Source organism: Columba livia, chromosome 7 (genome assembly GCF_036013475.1).
Source record: "Columba livia isolate bColLiv1 breed racing homer chromosome 7, bColLiv1.pat.W.v2, whole genome shotgun sequence".
Taxonomy (NCBI): Eukaryota; Metazoa; Chordata; class Aves; order Columbiformes; family Columbidae; genus Columba; species Columba livia.
The window spans coordinates 22,659,384-22,676,845 of record NC_088608.1 but is presented as its reverse complement, the minus strand read 5'-3'; the positions used below and the strand labels follow the sequence as shown (position 1 = coordinate 22,676,845).

The following is a 17,462-nucleotide window of genomic DNA, read 5'->3' as shown; positions in this document are numbered from 1 at the left end:
CCTCGTTTTGCAAACTGAATTTCTGTCCTTATCTCTCGTGCGCTGTCGGCTCTGAAAGGAGCCTTAATGACCTTGGGACCTTGTGTGACGAGGTGGATCTTCAGGCTAGAAATGTATTCTTACTGGAGCTAGTTTAACCATCTCCATAACAAAAGCCTAATGGAAACTCGCATGTTCCTTAATTGGTCTAGCTAAGCTCTCTTGTTGACGTATGTTTATGAAGTTAAGAGATGGACCGTTTCTAAATAACTGGTACCTAAAAATATCGGTATATTAAACGGGAGTTCTGAGATACCTTTTAAAATAGCATGATGAAGTATTTTTTGTCCTTAGTCTTTGGGAAATCACATATATTATCTTTGTGGGGTTTTTTGTGTGTTTTTTTTTTTTAGTACAAAGAAGGGTTTAAAAACAAGGAAGTTAAGCTCCTTTTTTGCTTTTAAAGTCAGTTTTGTTTTTTGAAATGTGCTGTACAACAGCCTTGTATGTTTTTATGATTATGCAAATTGGAAAAAAAATGCAAAATGTATCAATGGAAGAAGTGGCTTTGGCAAGCTTTTGACAAATGTCAAAATGATAATGTTAATTTTACTAAATACTCCAGTGCTACCCTTCAAAATACTTTTCAGCTGTATGTTTCAGTTTACTTAAAGGGAAGCTACAGCAAAATAGTTGCTGGAGATCATGCAGCAGGTTGTAGACTAATGATAGAGCTTGAAAATATATTAAGATTCTTACCCTCTTTCAAGTGTCCTTTCTGCTAAACCTGTTTATTTTGTTAAGCAGTACACTTCTAAAAATCGTTGTAGGCATTAAGTGTCTGATACTTCTAAAAGTTGTTTCATAACACCATATGCATACACTGCTGAAAAGTGGAATGTTGCATCTTGCTCTTACATAAACATACACATTGATAAATGAATTATGCTTAAGTGGTAGCTTGCTTTCCTATATCCACCTTAAGGTTGTTCTTATTTTAAAGCTGGAATTGTGCATCCTTTGGATGGGTTGTTTGCTTAGCATGAGCATTGTTGTGTCTGTCAGGGTACTAGAGTGCTAGTACAGGAGAAATGGTTCCTGATAGTTCAAAATGGGTAAAGTGGTTTTGAAATAATACTTCTTTATTCTGGTTAAATTTATCTGGTGTTATGTTTATGTATAGGGTGCTTTTCAGGCCAAGGTGGAAGCAATTCAAGAGAAGCCAAAATCTTAGTTAAAACTAAATATGAATATAAACTCACTACTTTTAATACATGCAGATAGGCCCCTCCTAAATATCTGCTGTGAGTTAGGTTATAGCATTCTGATAATTTTTACACTCCTACAATATAGCTCCTGAATGATTGAGAATCTTTTGGGTGGAAACTAAATATAAATTGGAGGAGATACCTACCGTAGCTGAACTAGACACTGGAGTTAATTGATGACCTTCATAAAGGGAGTGTAGGGACTAAGTGCTAGAGTTAGGTTATGGTTGAAGGGTCTTTTCCAAACAGAGTTATTCTGTAATTCTAAAGTCCCTGAAATATATTCCTTGTGAAAAACAGAATGCTGAAAAGGATTCAGTGCAATGTAGATTTTTTTTTTTTTCTGGTCCCCTGATTGTATCTTATTGAGGGGTAGAAGAAGGGAGGAGCTTAAAAGGCTTAAATTGCAGGTACCTCATAACTCATGCGGAAAGTGAAATCTGTAGGCATGGACACAGACATATTGTCTTCCTGGGTTTGTGATGCTCATCCCTTTCCCAGGAGTATAGATGAATCAGTTTGATATCTGTGTATGAGTGATGGTGCCCAAGGTACCAAGGTAGCGATGGGGAGGCAATCCTTTCCCAATAATATCTCCTGTACCCAGACTGCAGTTCTGACTGCTGGACGTGTGGTAGAACTCTCAAGCCCTATAAATGGATAGTAGAATTTAAACTAGGCATTTCCTTTTAAAAGCATTTGGAGAGCTTGTGTGTGTAAGGATAGCAGTGCTGTGTTTTGGGGGTTATTTTGTTAATGCTTTACTGACATTCGTTTGGTAGGAACTGGCAGGGCTGGAGACAGTACACTGGGCTAGCCAGTTACTGCACGCTGCTTTCTGGCTGAAATGGTATGCTGCAGCTGCTCTCCAGGGGACACGGAGTATGATTTAAAAGCAACAGCAACAACAAAACTCCCATAGGAATGTAGGGAATATTGCATGTGTGGGATTTGGGGAAGAGCTAGAGCAAATGTGATTGTGCTTGCAGTGATCTAGTTGGTCCTGGTTTGAGCTCAGGGGTGGGACCAAATGACCTTCAGAGGTCCTTTCCAACTGAAATTATTCTATGATTCTATGTTGGTGTCTGAATCCAAGCCTGCTGTTTGAGTGGACGTGACTTTTATGCCACTGAAAGGGTTGGTGGGATTAGAAGGACTAATTAATGTGGCAACTGCTTGTTACAGAAAGCAAGTGAAGGAGACAGTTAACAGAACTAAACTCAGCCCTCTTCTCCCTTGCTTTCTGTCAATGAACTGTCTCCAGCCCACAAGGTTTTCAAGTTGGCCCAGGATTCTGGTTAGAGCTATATTTACTTTTGGATGACAAAATACTAGCAGACATTACTGCTGATCTCATCTTTGTGTGTTGATGGAGGTTGCAGTCTTTCAGCTTAGGCTTTCACACCATGATTTATTCTGCCTACAATCATCTGACACCAGTGCTTTGCGTTTTGCCTGCTGGTATTTGGTTTTAATGTAGATGGCCTCGAGTTTGTGGCTTGCTTACCTGAGAATGTTTTCCTTGGTTGCCATACTGCTGCATCCATGGCCAGTTGAAGTTCTTGCCATGGAAACTTCCCCTTGAATATTGCTGCCTGCTGGTGTATATGAAAAAGCCTTGCTGGGATGGTATGTACTACTGCCTGACCTAGAATGACAGCTCATATGTTTTGACGTCTCTGGATATCTTTCCCTCTCTTGGGAGTTTAAAGTCTGAGAAGTTTTAGTTTGGGCCTTTCTTCCATATTTAGGATTCTTTTTCGTTTAGTTTCATTCCAGTTTAAACATTTGCAAAGATTTTTAGCATTATGTGAAAAGGAGAAGCAAAGCAGAAGGTGGCAGAGCCATTTATAGGGGAGAAAACAAAAGAGGAAACATTCTGAAATGTAGGTCCAACCAGATCTCAATGGTCAGTTGTATGGTTGTCACATGATCAGGTGATTGTTTAAGAAGCTACAAAGTTTTGATGATAGCCAGTTGTTCGTGTTCTCTTTATCACAATGCAAAGCTAAAGATGGTCTCTTGTACTATCATGCTCCCAAGGGCCATACTTGTGGTTGTGTTGGGCATAGCTGGGACAGGTGAGGATTTGGTGCTTGAATGATGGAAGCGTGGGGTGGTAGGACTGGAAGACGGGTGAACTGAGGCAAGCGGCACACTGGCTGAGAATGTGCTTGGCTCTGAGAGCTGCCAAAGAACGGGAGCTGTCAGAGACGACTGCCCCTGTTGTGGTGTGTGGCTCTATCTAGTGCACTGCAGGCTGCACTGGCTCTTTAGTCTTACAAAAATAAGGGGGGGGGAATGATTTATTTGTGTTGTTGCTTACCAACAATATGTGGAAAGCATTTGGAGAGGTTGATGATTAGCAACATGGGGAAGATGAGTGTTGTTTCTCTGCTGTAGACAAAGCATTTGTATGTTTTACAAGTGAAAGTTGGAGTGTTACAAGACTGCTTTGACATATCTTGAGCTTTAGAATTGAGTATCAGTGCTTCACATAACTTAATGAAAATCTGGATTTCCAGTTGGTTTATACCTCAGAACATTACCTTAACCATTTGGGGTGCAACTAGCTTAACTTCAGCTAGGTGAAAATAGTAATAGTGCTGATAGAATGGAGAAATATGAAAGCATTTTAAATTTCTTATTCTCTGCTAGGCAAAAATATGGATGAATACCATGTATCAGTGTTATCCAAACTTTTCAGCTCTTTGGGTATATGATGGTTTTGAGGAAGCTCAAAGTTATTCTGACATCTATTTTCCCCTTTATGGGTGATAATACAGCTTCCTGATGCTGTTTCTGGACATGAACAGATGGCCCAGGATGTGTTCAGCCACCACAGAAAAGTCTGCTTGGGATTGTCTTGCTGCTCTCCATTTTATACTTTTGCAAAACAGAAGTTTCAGGTAGAATGTAGTACCTAACAGTGTGTTTCCCCTGCTACTGTCCATAAGCTCATCTTTTAAAATGTTCTTTGATTTTTGCATTCCAGTTATGTCTTCATAGTGCTGGATCAGAACCAAGTGTAGAAGTTCTGTTTACAGGTGCTTTAAGGATGTTTTCAAAAATTTAGTTTAATTTTCTTTACAGTTTTAGAGAAAGTAAAAATGTTTCCAAACGTTTCCATATTTAAAGACAGCATAAAACAGAAAGTTTTCTCTCTGATATTTAAACATTAGTAAGAAGCGTAAGATTTCATAGATCAGTTGAGGCTGGTAAGGATCTCTGGAGATTTTCTGGCCCAACCCTAATGCTCAAAGCAGGGTCTACAAGAGCAGATTGCTCAGGACTATGTCCAGTGGGTTTGTAATATCTCCAAGGATGGAGGTATCTCTTGGCAGCTTATTCCAGTGTTTGAGGACCCTTACAGGGGAAAAAAAATATTGTGTTATGGGGGACAGAGTCAAAAGCCTTACTAAATTAGTGATAACTATTGTTCTCTGTCTAACCCCATTTACCAAGCCAGTCACCTCATCATAGAAGGTTGTCAGGTTAGTTAATTAAGCATCATTTCCCCTTCTTAAGTCTAAGCTGACTACTTCTGGTCACCTTCTTCCCTGCTAACCCCCCCAAGGTTATTTGAAGGTTATTCTAGTTTTTTTTTCTCTCAAGGTTATTTTCAAGGTTATTTGCCTTCCCAAAGATCAATTTGAGGCCCCAGGTCCTCTTTCTTACCCTTCTTGATGATTTAGTGAGCCTTTAGCACCTGAGTTGAAGGCACAAGGAAAATGAGCCAATTCACACAAACTTCTATTCAAAATTCTAGTTTTGCATGCCATTATATAGGGATTAATTCACATAATTAGATTAATAATTAATAAAAGAAGTTACATACAATCTGGTTAAAAATGCCTCCTTGTTGCCATGTCTTATTCATTGATATTGCAGCTTTCTCATTTCTACTAATGTCAGGGACATTGTATTGTCTAATTTAGACAGGTTCTGAACTTCTGCTGATTAAAAACAAGCTATTAAACTTTGGGGTCCAGTTGTCCATCTCAAGCAAAAAGTTGTAGACATTCCTTAAATGGGACACAATTAAATGTTAAATATGTTTCACCAGATTGGAATTGTCTTTTAAAGTAACATTTTAAGCAACCCCAGGTAATATTTTTTCTCTGAAACATTCTTTCATTCTCTAAACTTTAGATTTGGGCAGATGTATTTCTCTGAATTGAGTGGGTTCTTTGGCAGAGGTCTGAAATGCGCAACAGAATTAATTTATCTTTACAAGCAGCTTTGTGCCAGCTGAACCACAGTGACTGATGTTAAACATGTTTTTAACCCTATGGCAAATACAAGATAGAATGTGTTAGCTCATACCTTAATGAAAGAGTTGAAGCAAATGCATTTTATCTTATATTTGTAATGACCTAAGAATGTGCGGATAGTTTACTGTAGCTTGGTAAACATATGGTATTAAATTCGTGCATTAGAGCCCTAACTCTTTCATAAAACAACAATTTGGATGAGGCAGTGGCCAATCTTGTTTATTAGGTATGTGATTTTTAAATGTTTAGGAACTCGTGACTCATTATCTGTCTACCTCTGCTCATTTTGCTGATGCTTTTGCTCCAGGACTAAATGGGGCAAAAGTGACTTTTTGAAAAGTGCAGCAAAAAGCAGTCCACAATAGACAGGCACAGATAAATGTTTGGTAGTTCTTTAACAATAAAATACTGAATACTAATAGCATGTGTCCAGTTGATCACATTTGATGTGTTGAAATGCAGGTAACTGTAGGTATATGCCTACAACATACACCAGTTCTTACAGGATGTTTCTGCCCTTTCCAGTTTTACTTTGGTGAGGGATGTTGTTTTTTTTTTCAACCTGGGTTCCAACCCTCAACATGGTTTATATTACTTTAAAGGGTATTTTGTCTTTTGTACAGGTTTCTCTTGTCTTCTTCCACCTTTGACTTAATGTTGTTTTAATTTTCTCTAAAGAAATTGCACAAGACTGTTGTTATATTTTTATTTATCATGATCCCTCGTTCTTCAGGGATGAGAATTTCGACTCAGAAAGATCTCTTTATTTTACCCACTGGAAATTATACAAGGCTTGTTAAAGAATCAAAAGACAGGCTGAAGAGTGGTTGTTGCTTCCACTCTTTGCTGGTACTTGACCTTTCTTCAGGTGGACATGTAATTTGATTTTAATTCTTCCCGTGCCTTGTACCATCAACTCTTTTGCTCTGTTCCTGTCTCTTTCTCCTGTTTCCTGCTCTTGCTCCCGGCGCAGTCCTGGTGCTCCCTGTCCTCTCCTTCTGGGATGAGTGGTGCTAAAGCTGGACTTCCTCAGATCTGTGTCCATTTCTCTTGACACAGGGCCTCTGCATCGCAGCCGTCCAGCCTTCTCTTAAAAGAGCAGTTTCCAAATAACTGCTGCCTGAGCATCAGTTGATAAAGAAAAGAACTGTGCTTTATCTCTACCCTGTCTTGTTAAGACTGAGCTATAAGGATCAGTAAACGAGTGGGCTGTAGATGTTGCTGCTCGTACATTGATGATAGAACTTTGAGTTGCTACAGCAGTGCTTGGTTGCTTAAGGATACAGTGAAAGGCTGGTACTCTTTTTAGTAGGAAAAGAAGCCCAAGAAATGTCCTGCTACCTCAGCAGACTTTGAGAAAGGGTAAAACAGTCAAGCTTGTTATGACAGGTTGAGGATGAGTTGAAGTTACAGATCATCTTCAAAACTCTTTACCATATAGGGTTTTTTCATGCTTTAATACTAGTAATTCTGATAGCTGCCAGATAGCTTCTTGAAAGCCTCACCCTCTTTTCGCCCCTCCCTCCTCATGATTCATCTGGTGGTGCCTGATACCAGCAGCTGTAAGAGCAACATGTCAATAACAGGCATTTCATGAACTCTGTACAGGGGCTTTATATCCACATGCATGGCTACCCTGAACTTCTCTGTGGACTGACAAGTGCATCTACTAGAAGAGTGGCTCTACTGAGCTAAAACCCTTGCAGAGCAGGATTTGAGGGAAGATCTTAATAGATCATAAAAAAGTGAGGAGACATATGTGCCCAACATGAAAAGGGCAAAGGCCGTTGAATGGTGATATGGAAATCAACATATGTTTGCGAAGGAGAATGAGGTAGGTCATTTCCATATAATGGAGACAGGTTGCCTTTGAACTATTTCTGTGGAGGATACTCATGTTTTACCTATGAGTAGACATAGGCACACTATTGTGTATTAGGTCAGCCCAGTTATAGCCTAAACATTCAGCATTTGCTTGTACGTAGTCTTAAATCAGTGAGAAATTGTCAGGCATGTAATAGTTCCCATTACTTTTTCTTTCCCATTATAACAGGTAGTATCAGCACATTATATTACACATTTATTTTATGACACATTAAACATAAAAATCGTATTTTTGCTTTTGGTATCTTCTGACTGTTTACCTATGACTTTTATGAGCCTTTTGATACTTTATAAAACCTTCAGTTAATAAGTAGTGAATTGAATAGTTACGAACTTTCTTAGCAGCATTTCAGCAAGTGGTACCTATGTGTAAACAATATTAAACACAAAAGTATAAAGCTAATGTGATAGCAGAGGAAAATGGATTTTTTTGCCTTTTTTTAGATAAGGTGGTGTAATATGGAATATTACATTTTCTAATCTCAAATTATAAGCTTGAAAGACTAAAAGATTTAAATACGTTCTTTAAATGAAAGGCTAATCAGTATAAGAGGAAAAGAATAAAATGGAATTACCATTACTCCTTTTTCTCCTTCTGATCCTTGAAGCATTAAGGCCATAAAAATAGTTCTGTTCTGGTGATGCTGTATTTATTTACTAATAAACTACCTGAAAGATTATCTATATCTTGGAGGGCGAAAGAAGGCTAGCATTATTCACAATTATTATTTGTACAGCTCTTGAGAGTAATTTAGAATGAAGATGTGTGTTTCCTTATTGGAAATAAGCTTGCCAAGCGCAGTAGAACTATTTTTTTAAAAGTACTCAGACTTTAAATAGAGTATTTTTTTGCACATTCTAGTGCTGCTGCTCGGAATAGAATAAGAAAGTGAAACTAGCCAAGTCCCAGCCTACACTGTGGACTAAATTCCCGCGAGTGCTGCAGGATTCATTCAGGCTGGCTAAGTCTCAGTGCCATGTTAGAGAAGAACAAGCTGTGCACTGGATTTTGCATATCCAGGTTTTATTCTAGAGGAAGTCAGAGTGCAGCACCAGAAGGAGGCTGCAACATGCTCTGGTGACTCCTACCAGGAGCAGTCACAGGATCCGTGCAGAAGGGCAAACTAGAGCTTTTCTTTCTGTGTCCTGTGGGCTCTGCTGAAGAGAAAAAAATTGTTTTGCAGAGCTGAATGAGTTGTAAGTCAAGTTACTTGTTGCTGGATATTAAATTATTCTACTGGTATACTGTAGTGCTGTAAAACAGATAAGGAGAAACCTAATTACATCTTTTTTAGATTGATGGTTGTTTACAATACCGAGTTGGTTGACTACACGAGACTCTGCTAAGCATTGCAGGATGTTAAATCTAATTCTTAATACTCTATTCAGAAAAAGCTTGCTTTGGTAAAGCAAGGTAAGTGCAACCTATCTTTACTGAATAAGAAACAAAAGCATACTACATCAGTCCTTAGGTTCTTTAATTGTCTGGGGGTCTCTTCATAAGCATTGACCTTTTCTATTGTTCCAGTTTAATGAAGATAGATTCCCCTCTCCCCATGGAAACATGTGACTAATGTAACTGATTTCGGCATAAAAGTCCTTAGTTTATAGGCCTTCTTCCCCAGTGAAACAGTAACTCATACAAATTTATAAATACCAGGACTTTGTATGATGCATAACTTAAACTGAGGCTGTCCAATATTTCCAACCGTCTAAGTCACCTCTTAACACTCTTGGTTTGTCTGAGAGTCACAACATGCATGTCTATGCCGTAGGTTAAACGGAGTCAAAAGGCAGTGGAGCTCCAGGAGATGCAGGTGACACTGGCTTCATGGCAATTCCTCCACTTCTGTGCAATAGGTGCCAGGCAACATAGAGAGCGTAGCTGAGTCCCAGGGTACCCTGGAAATGACATCTCTAGCAGCCCCTGCCAGCTCTCTTCTTCCCACAGCTAGGGATTTGGATAACCCAGCAACCCCCACACCACAGTAACCTTGCTGCTGGTCACCTGAGGCAGCTGTGGCACAGCAGCCGCATTTGACGTGCTCACGAGCCACATGCAGCTCACGAGCCAAAGGTTGGTTACCCTGACTTAGGCATTAGCTCATTTACAAAATCTGTATTTTGTAGTTCTAATCCAGTTGCTGCTGTTCATATGGGCTGCATGTTTTGCAGTAGTGGATCAATCTCTAGTGTTGAATTGCATGACTGTTCTAGCATATAGTCTGTATGTCTCGTGTTTTAATTTTGTCTTTTCTTTTTTCTTTTTATTCAGACAGGAGATTTGGCTTCTGTGCAATTAACAGGAACTCCAAATAGATGGGAGGTCTTGTCTGCAGCTCCTGCCACTATAAAGGATGAAGCTGGTAATATAGTACAGATTCCAGGTGCTGCCACAGTAACTTCAAGTGGGCAGTATGTCCTTCCTATTCAGAGTTTGCAAAATCAACAAATCTTTTCTGTTGCACCAGGATCAGATTCGTCGAATGGTACAGTGTCTAACGTACAATACCAAGTAATACCCCAGATCCAGACAGCGGATGGTCAGCAAGTTCAACTTGGCTTTGCAGCCTCTTCTGATAATAGCAGTATAAATCAAGAAACGGGTCAAATTCAGATCATTCCTGGCTCTAATCAAACCATCATTGCCTCTGGAACACCTTCAGCTAATATTCAGAATATCTTATCACAGTCTGGTCAAGTCCAGGTTCAGGGAGTTGCCATTGGTGGTTCGTCTTTTCCCGGCCAAGCACAGGTGGTTGCTAACGTCCCCCTTGGACTGCCAGGAAATATTACTTTTGTACCCATCAATAGTGTTGATCTAGATTCTCTGGGACTTGGCAGTGGTTCTCAAACCATGACAGCGGGCATTAATGCAGATGGGCACTTGATAAATACCGGACAGGCCATGGATAGTTCAGATACTCCTGAAAGGACTGGTGAGCAAGTTTCTCCTGAAATTACAGAAACCGCCACTGATAATGACTTATTTGTGCCAACGTCATCTTCATCACAATTGCCCGTTACCATAGACAGTTCAAGTATATTGGAACAAAATGCAAACAACTTGACCACAACTAGTGGGCAGGTTCACAGTTCTGATCTTCAGGGAAATTACATCCAGACATCAGTCTCTGATGACACGCAGGCTCAGAATATTCAGGTGTCTACAGCACAGCCAATTGTACAGCACATACAGCTTCAAGAGTCTCAGCAGCCAACCAGTCAAGCTCAGATTGTACAAGGTATTGCGCAGCAGACAATCCATGGTGTGCAAGCAAGTCAAAGTATATCTCAACAGGCCCTTCAAAATCTTCAACTGCAGCTGAATCCTGGAACTTTCTTAATTCAGGCGCAAACAGTGACCCCTTCTGGGCAGATAACCTGGCAGACATTTCAAGTGCAAGGAGTTCAGAACTTGCAGAACTTGCAAATTCAGAATGCACCGGGTCAACAAATAACTCTAACCCCTGTGCAGACTCTCACTCTTGGTCAAGTTGCAGCAGGTGGGGCGTTGACGTCAACTCCAGTTAGTCTAAGCACTGCTCAATTGCCAAATCTACAGACAGTTACAGTAAACTCTATAGATTCTGCTGGTATTCAGCTGCATCAAGGAGAAAATGCTGGCAGTCCTGCAGGTATTTATTTTACTCTTTTTGCAGAAAATTGGTTTTTATTATTGCATGTGGTTGGTTTGAATGGTGATAACTGTAACAGTGTTGTCTTGCTGCATAAGCCTACAAAATACAGTTTGTTAAACATAGCAATGGTAGATTTTATTTGAAACTACTGTTCCATTAGAAACTCATGTAATGGTAGAACATAATCCCACTTTACTTCTTCTAGTATAAGCTCCTGTAGCTCCCAACTGGTGATACGAGTTAACAGCACTTCTAATACAATGTTTATCACTGCTTTTGAGTACCATCCAGAAGATGTGCACACTAAATTGTGGAGGGGGAATCTGACTATCAACCACTACCCTTCTAAGACAGCAGTGTCATTAGCGTACCTCCTTCTTCTCAGTCCTGAATAAATGAAGTTTTCATGGAAAATCTAAATATTTATGTTGATAGAATTTTTTTCCCCCGAAAATTTTCAGACCCCCTGAGGTGCTGTTATTGATCTGCTGTTTTGTTAGATTTGTTTCCTACTGATGTAATATCAGTGTAGCTACAGTGTGCAAAACTTGATGTAAGCAAAGTGAAGTAAGGACATAAATATAAAAATGGAGGCTATGCTTAAGAATGTATGTGAATTTCCAGTACTACTTACTTGCATTATGTTTCAGAATGTACAGTTGCTAATGATAAATTTTGCCATGTGTTTTATCTCTGCCTGTTTATTTTTGTTAAATTTGATACAGTGCATTCCAAATTCTAGGGCGTAGCTACCTAAAAGAAACAATAAAAAGATATGATTGAGGTTCAAGACGTTTTGCTGTACCATAAGGTGTTTAATCTCATCATTGTGGGGTTATACCCTGGATAGTTAATGAGGGGCAGCGTGAGCAGCAGGGGTAATTTGGGAGGGAGCTGTTGCAAAAAGTTGCTTGGGAAACGGTGCTTTGTTCCAATTATGTGATCCAAGGCTCTGGTTCATTAAGATACTGAAGCATAAATGTTTAAGTAAAACATGCATGTTTTTTGTTGTATGCCTGTTTAAGCATGTGGGAAGAGCACAATGTTAAGTGAAAAATGCCTAGAGGAGCTGCTGAATTTGGCTTGGTTCAAAAGCCTACTGATTGTAATACTTACATAGTTATTGATATATTAGTTATTGGTATATTCTATGTCAGGAAGCTTGCTTTCCCTTTGGAATGTAAAATTTGAATTTAAAAGAATGAGCTGGGATGTTTTTCTAGTTCCTTTTGTTTTGGGAATGATTTCTGTATTATGGACTTCGCAAGGTGAAGTTACCCCGACCTAGATGAGCCTGCTCCTCATTGGTTTATAGGCAACAACACCAAACAGACGAGTGTGCTGCTTACAGCATTTGCTCAGCTGGGTAATCTTGATTCTTAAATTTTCTGTATCCACTGGCCACAGAAAGTCTTGGTTTGTCTCCATCACACCTTGTTACGTATGAGGACAGTGGACATAGACATCAGTAATATTAAACATGTACTGTGCGTGATAATACAGCTAAATTCAGATGTCAGAATCTAACTCTTGGAAAAAGGGCCCTGTGGCTAAGATTAAATACAAGGAGGATGAGAACTTATTTATTTCTGAGATTTATGTTTGGTGTAGGATCATGTAGCTAACATTATTGCTTGTGGAGTAACATAGCAGAAACTTGAGAAGAAAGATAGAAAGGAGAAGGAGACAAGAACCGAAAGGAAAGACACATGAAAAAGGAATTGAGCCTGTTGTGTGTCTTAGTCTGTCTGTTGATGGTTCTTCAGCGTTTTTCAATGGCGGTTCATAATAAAATGCAAGGGAGTTCCATCAAGCATTCCTTAACTGTATTTTCCTTTGAGGAATTTCACATGGGATGGGAAGAGAGTAAATGTGATATATGAAATGTGATGAAATAGACAGAAGCAGTAGATGAATGGCAGAAACTATTGCCTGAAGTGAATAGCTATAAATACCTGATTATATTAAAGATAGGGTGGAGATTTATAGTGACATTTTTCCTACTTGTCTAGCAATAGTAAAGGGACTGGAAGGTATTAAAACTGCCTTCCTCAAAATTTGTGGAGAATTTAATTGATCCCTTCTTTATGTTAAAAGAAACTCACTTTTCCAAAGTAAAAATCAACATGAAACTGCTTCTAACTGAGAGTATCAGACTGAATTGTCTTGAGTGACCTTCAGTGTCTTTTCCATATGTATCTGGTGTTTTATCTATATCGAATTTGTCTGAGATCATAGTTTTCAGTGGTGTTCCTCCCCTTTTTATTTGTAACACCTTACAATATGATATAACACCCCCTATTCAGGTTGAAGAATAAATATGCAATTAGAAGCATTATAAAAATTCTTTTTGCAATCAAAAATATATTGCTCTTCTAATCTGCAAATGAGTAAAACTGGTTTAGTTTTAAACTGGAAGAGGAATCTATGTGGAAGGGACAACAGAATGAGAGATGTTAAAGCTAGAGGGTGAGAGGTTGCTACCAACAATCTTTGAAGCAAGATAAGAAGGCTTACCGTGTATTTTCTCCCCCCAGCTCAGATAATGCACTTCCTTCTAGGACAACTACAACTGGGCTGTCTTTTCTGTTTTCATGTAGCAAAACTTTTCTACATAAGGCAAAAATAAAAAGAACGTTCCTAGTCTTGGGTCAGAGCTGGTTGGTAATTATCTGAAGTCTGGATAATGTAGATTGCTCTGTTAGTGGCATAGCTGTGGAAACTGTGAGTTGGGTTTTAGTTTATTGGTAGCTACAACCTGTTGTGTGAGGTGTTCTTCCAAGCCTTGCTTCCCAGGTAAGCAGCAGAGGACATCTATGCTGTTCTCGTAAGTGCTGGAGAACAAAAAATGTCTTTACCTATGTCCTACATTTTTTTTACATAATGGAAAGTCATCAGAGTCCTAATACCAAGCTAATAGATTTGTCCGGTAAATGTACATTTTATTTTTAAAAATGCCAAGTAATTATGTTTCTACCAAAATGTCAACTTTACAAGACACACATACACAAGAGACTTCCATTGCCCAGAATTTGTTCTGAAAAGTCTTGGCTGAGCTTGTTTCATCTTAGAATGCTACTTAGTACTGATATTCCTCCTCATTGTGCTTAATGTTGTCTTGAGGTGCAGAAGGAAAGGGTTTTGTCATAGCTGAAACTTTCTCCAGCATTGCTTTTCAGAACAAAAAGCTGTATCAAATAGCATCTCCATGTTAAACACTAGCAAAGAGATCTTTTTCTCACCTGTGCTCTGGCTTCGGTCTTCTGCGCTTGAGAGGAAGTTAAACCTGAGAAAGCTTTCTAGTAGCCTGTTCCTTTTGTTGGCAGTTTGTAATAAAATACTGCATTGTGTGTAACAAAAAGAGCCATTATGCACACAGTTCACATTACTCTTTAGCAACTTACCCGTTCAAGAGAGATATTTATTTTTATTAGCATGTTTATGGATTTCTTCTTCAAACATTACATATAAAGTAACATTATTTTTGGAAAAAACAGAGTACTGAAATTACCAACTTGGTATTCATGTTTCTGATCCTGTAAGTCCTGTCAATTTGAAATAATTTTTTGATTACTAGACTTTTTTTTTTCCCCCCTAAAGCCATTGTCCAGACAAAGGAGACATAAGAGTGTTGATCAAAATCTAATTGTAATAGTGTTGCAGCTAGTTTATTAATGTACTAAATCACAGTTTTGGATTGGTTATTTCTGGTAAAAAGGCAGTTTTACCAGGTCTTATCTAGATTGCTTGATTAATAAGATGCTGGATGCTTTTTTTTTTTTTTTTTTTTTACACTTGTTTTGATTATTCCAATAGCATCTGAAGAAACTAGCAAGTGACCTGAAAGAAAGTAGCATTGGCTTGAGAAGGGACTTTGCTTCTAATCAACCCAGACGCACTCAGCTGGAAGATTCATTTATTTAAAAATAAAAAAATCCTATTAAAAGTTTTACAGCTTGGTCTACAGTTTGAGTCAGCTCTTGAAAAGCATCTCTTCGACTATTCCAAGTGCCGCTGCAAAACTGAGGTCTTCATTTCGATGTCTTTCTTTCCAGCCCTTGCGCTGCAGGAGCACCCACAGCTCCACAGGGACCCCTCTGCCATTGAAGCTCACAGTCATGCCTGTTCATCAACTTACACTGCTTGGTGGTGGGAGTGGTTGGCTATTTGTGGTGGGGACTTCATTCCATTCCTGCCAGAACCTGAAGTCTTTATCATGCTGAAATAATTTAGCTATTCTAAATTTGGCCAAAAAATTGGCAGTCAATTTTCAAGGCAAATAGTTGCTCAAGTGACATGTTTTCTTTCGTTTGCTGGTATCTTTTGAAGCTTTAGTCTAACATCTGTTAAGTAAAACAGACTAAACCACCAAACAAACAAAATTAAAACCAGAGTATTTACAGTTTTGCTTGCAGGGCCGGTCTTTTCAATGTTTTAATGCTTCTGGTGAAGGAGTGCAAAATGCTACTTAAAGTGTAGCTTTCTTCTAGAATCTAGAACTTCATAAAAACTTTTGTCTGGTTTTCAGTGTTATACAGCTTAGTTTTTTCTCTTTAAGTTCCAGTTTTTAACCTTATTGATTTTCCTTTCAATTATGCAGTTTTGCCTTCTAAAGCATTCTTTATACCAAGCTTTTGAGACAAGGACAGGGTGTTATTTGAAACTGTATCTGATTATTAAAAAAAGTCATATGAAATACATGAAGTAAACTGAAGCAATGATGTTAAGTAAATATTTTCATCTGACAACATCTGTTTTGGGCTAGCTGCTTTACATTTGAGGCATTTAATTTGCATGTTATAAAATCAAGATAGTTAAAAGCAATTCCCCCACTGTTTTATTTTTTTTAATATGAAAAGTTAAATTGGGAACTCTGACAAATTTAAGTTAGTGCAAGAATTAGAGCTATTTATATACCAATCTTGTGTAAGTATTTTGATTTCAACATGCTAAAATTACATTCCTTATTTTCTCATTATTTTAACAGGAAATGAATACTTTGTAGAAGAATCATACAGTCATGCTTGTATGTATTTTACAACCTTGCTTATAACAGCATATAGTAAATTATATCACTTCAAGTGTCAGAAAGTTTGCATAACTTTAGTCTGAGGTTTTTTTTAATGCAGTATCTACTACTGTGAAGTAGATTTGCATTTTTTTCTTGAAAAGACTGAATTACTGCATCCTTCTTCTGTATCTGTACATGTGCTTTTCTGCTCTGTTCCTTAATGGCTCAGCATCTAATTAATTTTCTTGCATCCCAGGTTGTTGAGATGAATCTTTGTGTGTATGTTACCCAAGTGAATACCCTGTCATGTGTCTGAGTGTCTGGTGATGCAACTTAGCTTCTCAAGATTAAGGCCTGAGTTATCTTAGGCTCAGATATCCTCAGGGTGTTCACAAAAGAATATATTACCCAGTTTCAGGTACTCTTTCCTTTTTCAAATACCCTTTTTGCAAGATACTCCTGAAACAGAAGGAAAACTCTTACACCTGTGGGGGTGTATGGCAAGTGTCCCTGAAGTGAGGTGAGGGATTGTGTTGCCAGTACTGCTTCAACTTAAAAAGGAGACTGGAAACTCATCTTCTGTCTTTTTGCAGTCTCAGCACTTTAGGACCATTGTTTCAGGTTCTGTGCAGTTTTCTTGCCTTTTGAACCTCCTGGCAGGATCACATACTTTGGTTCTGATCTCTCAAGCTGACTTGTCAGTGCATCTGCCTCATAAAAAGCATCTGAAGTTTCTACCAAGGACAACGTCGGTCTTTCCATAATGCCAGGAATGTTTCCCAGGATCCCAGTTGTGATTGCTCTCTTGAAGATAGGGCTGCATTGTAGATCAGTTGTCTTTCACTGCTTGTAGAAGACACTTTTTTTTTTTTGAAAGGTAGTAATTTGTAAGGACAAAAGGGGGGAAAAATACACATTGTCAGTGACGTGTCATTATTTATCATACAGAAATGATACTTCTCAGTCTGCATTTAAACTTCATACCAGTTTTTAATCCATCCAATGTTTTCCATGTATGTTTTCTACTTAATTTTTCTTAATCAAAATGTTTTACTGTATCCTGATAAGTCACTTGCTGTGCAGAACTCTCAAATATATTACATCAACAATGGTGTCATCATTGATGTAAAAAAAAATATTACTTTTGAATCTAATTGTTCCCATAATCCCATTTTGAGTGGCATTAATTCTTTCCCTCTTCTTTGAGTCTTTGTTCACCTTTTTCAGTATTACCACAGTGATAGCTTTTTCACTGCAGCGTTTACATGGCGCAAGGCTTGCGGCATTGAAACTGCAGAGAGCTCTTCAACCTTCTCTTAAAATTATTGAATGAAAATTACCCTAATCTGTTGATTCATTGTTTATTGCAGTAGCTCTTTTCACATCTTCCAGACTTAGTGAGAAG

At 38.5% G+C, this 17,462-nt stretch overlaps 1 protein-coding gene across 4 annotated transcripts in view; it reads left to right on the top strand.

Moving 5' to 3' along the window:
- Positions 1-17,462, top strand: part of SP3 (Sp3 transcription factor) — a 35,112-nt gene that overhangs the window by 1,643 nt on the left and 16,007 nt on the right. Inside the window, exons 1-3 of one of the 4 annotated variants that reach the window (XM_005510477.4) lie at positions 48-7,355; positions 9,681-9,771; positions 9,877-11,043. In XM_005510477.4, the coding sequence (XP_005510534.1) occupies positions 7,335-7,355; positions 9,681-9,771; positions 9,877-11,043 (1,279 nt within the window). In that variant the 5' untranslated portion in view covers positions 48-7,334. Of the gene's footprint in view, positions 1-47; positions 7,356-9,680; positions 11,044-17,462 lie in introns of those variants that run through there. The other 3 variants (XM_065068805.1, XM_005510476.3, XM_065068804.1) reach the window with 3 other exon arrangements.